Consider the following 6,353-nt stretch of genomic DNA (forward strand, 5'->3'; position numbering starts at 1 on the left):
TTGATTTCATGGAGGTTGTTTTATCAGATGGTTGTATTCTTGGATGATGTTTCATGTGGTGTTGCTTGTGGGGAAGACTTAATTAAGACGTGACGGATTGTGGATTAGAGACTTTCACCTAGGCTATGACTTGAGATTACTGAAATTTATTGTGGTTCCTAATACCGTGAGTTAGCTTGAGTATGCTTAATGACTGTACTTGACTGCTTCCATGTCTACTTGTTGATTTCTTTCTTCATATATGTGAACTAATTGTTGTCGGCCTATGATACCTACCAGTACATAGTGTTTGTAATGATACTACCTTGCTGTACTCTTTCTAGGTGCAGAGTTCATCTCAGATTCTACTTCTGCCCCTCACGAGTGATCCGAGGCCAATTTGCTGAGTTTTCAGGGTGAACTACTAGATGGACTTCCACAGCTCGGAGACTCCTCTCTTATTACTTGTCTTCTCTTGTATTCTGAGACAGTATTTGTATTACGAGACTCATAGTTATTTCAGACTTGTAGTTTAGTAGCTCTTGTATTGTTACAGACTAGATTCCCTGGGGATGTTGTAGTATTTATTCCGCTCTTACTTATTTATATACATGATTTTGAGACTGCTTATTTTATTTTCCGCATGATAATTCTAATAATTGGTAGCGAAAGGGAAGGGTTCTCCCACCAGGAGGTTTGTGTGGGTGCCCGCTCGACCCATGAGTTGGGTCGTGACACTGTTAGGTTAAAGAAGTAAGATCAGACGTTTGAATTAATTGAAAATTCAATACGGTGTGTTAAATAATACAAGATTAAAATCTGAATAAACGAAATCATTCGGGAACCAAAAACGCTATTTGCCCTAAAAGATTTATTCGAGCTCCAAGTTTTGTGGGAGTTTTGACCCCCGATTCCATGAGATCAACCTAGAAGATCGATGATAAATAGAATATTGGCAGAAATAACAAAAGCACTTTTTTATATGTAAAAATAGTGTGGTCTAGCGGTTAGAATGAAATCATGCGAGACCAAGATCAAATCTCAGTAGAAGCAAACAAACCTAGAAAGGTAATTACTTTCCAAATTTGGTTGGCGAAGTTACCTGGTGAAAAGTAATAGAAACTCGATTGAATAATTATACATAACCTGACCGAGGGAGAGACAGCGCGCACTAAAGCTATTAGCATTATTCTAATTGATGGGAGAGACCATCTTTAACAGCTAGTAGTGGCCCAAAACAACAAAATAAGGTTCAGACAAAATAAGTTCGAAGGACCCATAACTTTCACAAACTTATCACTCAAGAAAAGGGAGAGAAGATAATGAGGATAGGCTGTTGTTGAGCTAGAAATTTTAGCCACCATAGGAAAAAGCTCATAACCACATAATCATGAAGCCAAATCTTCCGTCATCCAACTCTTTGTTGTGGTCCACATTTTGTTGCTTAGAAAGACTGACATTTGCTTGAAGAGATCAGATTTCTATGTTCTGTTCAATGGCTACAATCCAAAATCAAACAGGCTCAACTCAAGGGGGATAACCCTCTTCAACCATCCAAAATTTATAAGGAAAATGTGTACAGGAGCAATTCGAATTTGCAGTACAATTGCTCTATAGGGAATTTACTCCCCTTCAACATGCCATCAAGCGAATCAAAAACTACAAAGTTCAATTGCTTTTTGATCAGAATGCCCCAAATGGATTAAAATGAAGGAAAACAAAAATCCCATTGCCAGAGAAACATGAAATTCCAATTGGAAAAGTGACATCTTTATCAATGAACCAAATGAAATTACAAACTCAATATATGTAGTGTACAAGTTTAGGAACATCATTGTGCCTAGTTTCTATCCTAATTTTGGATTCATTCTGGTGGCTCTGCTGCTCAACTGGAGACAAAGAAGTTGCGGATGAAATTTTCACCATTATTCTAAATCTCAGGCGGCTGTGAAAGTTTCCACGGTTATCTCCCATCTCATAACCTAAACAAAATAAACTCAGTAGAACACCAGCAACCAAGAATCGGTAACCAACATTGCCTAAGAGACTTCTTTAGCTGCAGCTACAACAGCCTCTGCTGTAATACCAAACTCTTTGTATATCCTTCCAGCAGGAGCACTGGCACCGAATCCGTCAATTCCAATGGCTTTTCCTTTATCACCAACAAATTTCTGCCACCCGAATGTTGATCCAGCTTCAATGCTAACTCTAGCTGTAACAGATGCTGGAAGGACACTTTCCTTGTACTCAGCTGATTGTTTATCGTAAAGCTCCCAACAAACAAAGGAAACAACTCTCACTGTCTTTCCTTCTTTCCTGAGTTCATCAGCGGCGTTGACAGCAATTTCTAACTCTGAGCCAGTACCCATCAAAATGACATCAGGTTTGTTGCCTGAAGAATTGTCAGATACAATGTATCCACCCTTTGCTGCTCCTTCAATAGAAGTACCAGCAAGTTGGGGCAACTTTTGCCGAGAGAGGGCAAGGATTGATGGTGTTTTCCTCTTGAGGACAGCCACCTTGTAAGCTCCCGCTGTCTCATTCCCATCTGCTGGACGGAACATCAGAATGTTGGGCATTGCACGGAAACTTGCCAAGTGCTCAATGGGTTGATGAGTCGGCCCATCTTCTCCTAGACCAATTGAATCGTGGGTCATAACATAAATAACTCCAGCTTCAGACAAGGCTGAAATTCTCATGGCTCCTCTCATGTAGTCAGTGAACACAAAGAAAGTAGCACAATAGGGAATCAAGCCAAGGCTGTGTAGAGCAATCCCGTTACATATGGCTCCCATACCATGTTCACGAACACCAAACCTTAAATTACGCTCTTCTGGAGTGTTCTTCTGGAAGTCACCGAACATTTTCAAAAGAGTCATGTTTGATGAGGCAAGATCAGCACTACCACCAAGGAAACCTGGTAGAACCTTGGCAAGAGCATTCAGGTTTTGTTGCGACAAGTTTCTGGTGGCATCAGCTGGGCTATCTGGAGTGTATGTCTGAGATCAAGAAAGATGCAAATATCTCATTAAGATAATTCTGATATAGCAAAATCTACAGAAATTATCAGTTTTTTTGCAACACCATATTAGAGGAAACCTGAAATTAAGAACATTTACGCTGAAATAGTTATTTCAAAAATGTTAACAATTCAGGGCTGTGTATTGTGGAAATATGAAGTCTAGAAAAACCAAATGAAGAGAAATTAAGGACTGATATAAAGATAGTCTATAGAAAAAGCAGGTACACGTGGATTGAGATATGAGAAGTAGACAAAAATTACTCACAGGAAGAGCTTTCTCCCAGCCAGCAGGTAGTTCACCAGTAATGATGGATTTCAAATCTGCAGCTTCCTCTGGGTACTTTTTCTCATATTCGGCAAACTTAGTATTCCATTCCACTTCAAGGGCAGCACCCTCAGGTGTATGACGGCTCCAATGGCTGCAGTAAGCACATATAAATATATAATACCAATATAAGTGACTGCAAAGGATAAAATAAACTACGAAAAAATGATGTTATAGTACCTCTTCACATCTTCAGGCACATGGAAAGGCTCATAAGGCCATCCCAAGTTATTTCTAGTTGCCTCCACTTCCTTTGCTCCAAGTGCACTACCATGCACACTGTAAGAGTTTGCCTTGTTTGGAGATCCAAAACCAATGGTTGTAGTTACCTGCCGAGAGAAAGAACAGTCAAAGCAATGATAGACATTACAAAAATTTGGGAATGCGAATTTTTAGTTCAAGGCATAAAGTTTAAGTGTATATTGGACCTTGATCATAGTGGGTTTGTCTTTGACAGATTTGGCTTCCTTAATTGCAGCACGAATCTCATCATAACCTGTGTTACCATTCTTCACCCAGATCACATGCCATCCTAGAGCTTCAAAACGGGCACTGACATCCTCAGTGAAAGCAATTTCTGTGTCTCCGTCAATGGAGATGTGGTTATCGTCATAGAAAGCAATCAGTTTTCCAAGACCCCAGTGGCCAGCAAGGGAACAAGCTTCATTTGAGATACCCTCCATATTGCAACCATCACCAATTATACAATATCTGAAATGCCAACAGCCATTGCCATTAGTCGAACTGGACAATACAAAAATAAAACGGTATTGGGAGCAACGATACAAACACTCTTACGTGTAGTGGTCAACAATCTCAGCATCTGGCTTATTGAAGCGAGCAGCCAAGTGCCTCTCTGCAAGGGCTAAGCCAACAGCATTGGCAATACCTTGTCCCAGCGGACCTACAACAACAACAACAACATACCCAGTGAAATCCCAATAACAATCAAAAGAAGATCACAATCACTTATATCGACTCACAACTCAAAGTTATGGAAGCAAATATATAGCACAAGAAACATAAATACAAATCAATAGTATTAAAGTACACAGACATATATAAGTACACTAACCGGTGGTGACTTCGACACCAGGTGTCTCAAAGTTCTCAGGGTGACCAGGGATTTTGCTACCCCATTGACGGAAAGTCTTCAAGTCCTCTTCCTATTCAATTTAGCAGTACCAAAAACATAATCAGCAAGGCATAATGAATATGAAAATGACGAGTTTAAACTTCAATAACTCTCAAATCACAATATGACTGAACTGAACTATAGATAGCCACTTAAACAAAAACATTTATACCAAATTAAAAGATCACTAATCCTCCAATTAAAATTGAAAACATCAGCAGTTGCTGTCCAAAATGTCCTCAATTTCAAACAATTATTTATAAAACAATCACCCCAAAATGGGATTGAAGAACAGAAAAGTTGAAACCTTGTCTTCCTAAGGAAAAACTATCCAAATCCAATTCTGAAAGTAAAATAGAAAGAGAGAGGTTTTTAGAAATAAAAACTGGTGGCATGTGTTAATTTTCCAAGGTGTAAAATGTGTAGGATGAGGTATGAATAGAAGATACTGTTTTGACATAATTGCAAGTATTTGACAACCATGTCTTAATGTTCATCTGATTTGCCCTTTCGATAGAAAACATTTTCTTCCATTTTACTACAACAACATACTCAGTATAATCCCATGAGTGGGAGGGTGGGGTGTATCCGGACCTTACCCCTCCTACCTTTGCAGGGTAGAGAGACTGTTCCCGATAGACCCTTGGCTCAAGAAAATCATTTTTCAGAACAGATTTAAAAGAAATGCAAGAGTAAAAAAGCTATGATGAAAATATTGAACAAAGAAAAGTACGGACAGTAAATTTTAACAAGTTTAGGACTATAAGATTTAAAGAACTACACACATCTTTAATTCAGCACCATAAAATTTAAAAGTCTTCTTTTATTTCTTAAATCTATGCCAAGTCAAACTAAAACACTTAAATTGGGACGAGGGAGTATTAAAAAATAAAATAATGCTAGCATAATAAATTTCACATTTTTTGCCATACCAAATAAACCAATAGTAGATCCAAAATTAGAACTAGGGAGAACTATACCAGAACAGAGTCATAACCAGCAAGATGAAGTAGAGCATACTGTAACATACAACCATGACCAGCAGACAAAACAAACCGGTCACGATTAAACCAGTAAGGATTCTTGGGGTTATACTTCATAACTTCATCATACAATATATGTCCCATTGGTGCACATCCCATTGGCAAACCAGGGTGACCTGAATTAGCCTTTTCAACAGCATCAATAGCCAAGAAACGAATAGTGTTCACAGATTTCACAACAAGACCCTCATCAGTTTTCTCCAATGTCTCTACAGCCGCCGAAGCGCGTATAGCATGCTGCTTGGCGGTGGCTGTAGAGGGAATAACGCGACGATGGTGGGAGGTGAATGGAGTGGATTTAAGGCCGGAGAAAGGCGGGAAAGAGAAGGAAGGAGTGGAAGAGGAGGAGGAGGATGAGCCATGGCGAGGGAGAGAAGGAGAAAAGAGAGCTTGAGAGAGAGTGAGAGAAGATGATGAAGCCATGGCTCTTTTGTGTATAGGTTGTTGTGTGTTGAATGAGGAAGATGAGGATATATTGGCCAAGTACTTGGATTTTGGATGATTGTTTTGTGGATTAAATTGAAAATGTGAGCCGTTGGTTAGCTCTAGGAGAGAGAAAGGGTTACTTGTTTGTTATTTTGGCTCCTTATGGGTCGGAGAGAGAATAAAGATAGGTCATGGATGAGGATATGGCTTTTGATTTACAAGCCAAAAATTATAAGTTAGGAATTATAGCTTATAATTTTTAGCTTATTTTTGTCATTTTGGCTTAAAAATAAGTCTTCAAAGCTGACTTTTTTTTTCTTTCAAATCTTATAAAAGTCTTTAAAAGTTTTTCATTTAAAAAGCACCTAAAATAAGCCAATCCAAACAGGCTCATACTCTGTCGTCTCATTTTATTTCAATACT

At 38.8% G+C, this 6,353-nt stretch overlaps 1 protein-coding gene across 1 annotated transcript; it reads right to left on the reverse strand.

The window, feature by feature from the left end:
- Positions 1 to 1,687: 1,687 nt before the first annotated feature.
- Positions 1,688 to 6,008, reverse strand: LOC132053589 (transketolase, chloroplastic). Its single transcript, XM_059445671.1, has 7 exons — positions 5,442 to 6,008; positions 4,402 to 4,492; positions 4,125 to 4,230; positions 3,755 to 4,037; positions 3,507 to 3,655; positions 3,267 to 3,420; positions 1,688 to 2,978 (listed from the first exon to the last, which is right to left on the reverse strand). Exons 1-7 carry the CDS (start codon positions 5,925 to 5,927, stop codon positions 2,019 to 2,021), a joined length of 2,229 nt encoding a protein of 742 aa, XP_059301654.1. The 5' UTR covers positions 5,928 to 6,008; the 3' UTR covers positions 1,688 to 2,018.
- Positions 6,009 to 6,353: the final 345 nt, after the last annotated feature.

This window comes from Lycium ferocissimum, chromosome 4 (genome assembly GCF_029784015.1).
Source record: "Lycium ferocissimum isolate CSIRO_LF1 chromosome 4, AGI_CSIRO_Lferr_CH_V1, whole genome shotgun sequence".
NCBI classification, from domain to species: domain Eukaryota; kingdom Viridiplantae; phylum Streptophyta; class Magnoliopsida; order Solanales; family Solanaceae; genus Lycium; species Lycium ferocissimum.

What these genes read in the sequence shown, in the direction of transcription:
- LOC132053589 (XM_059445671.1), bottom strand. Translation starts at nt 5,927, where the DNA reads ATGGCTTCATCATCTTCTCTCACTCTCTCTCAAGCTCTCTTTTCTCCT. An exon ending in ACAAACCCACTATGATCAAG is followed by an intron (nt 3,656 to 3,754) that starts GTCCAATATACA and finishes TTCTCTCGGCAG; the next exon opens with GTAACTACAACCATTGGTTT. An exon ending in GTGCCTGAAGATGTGAAGAG is followed by an intron (nt 3,421 to 3,506) that starts GTACTATAACAT and finishes TGCTTACTGCAG; the next exon opens with CCATTGGAGCCGTCATACAC.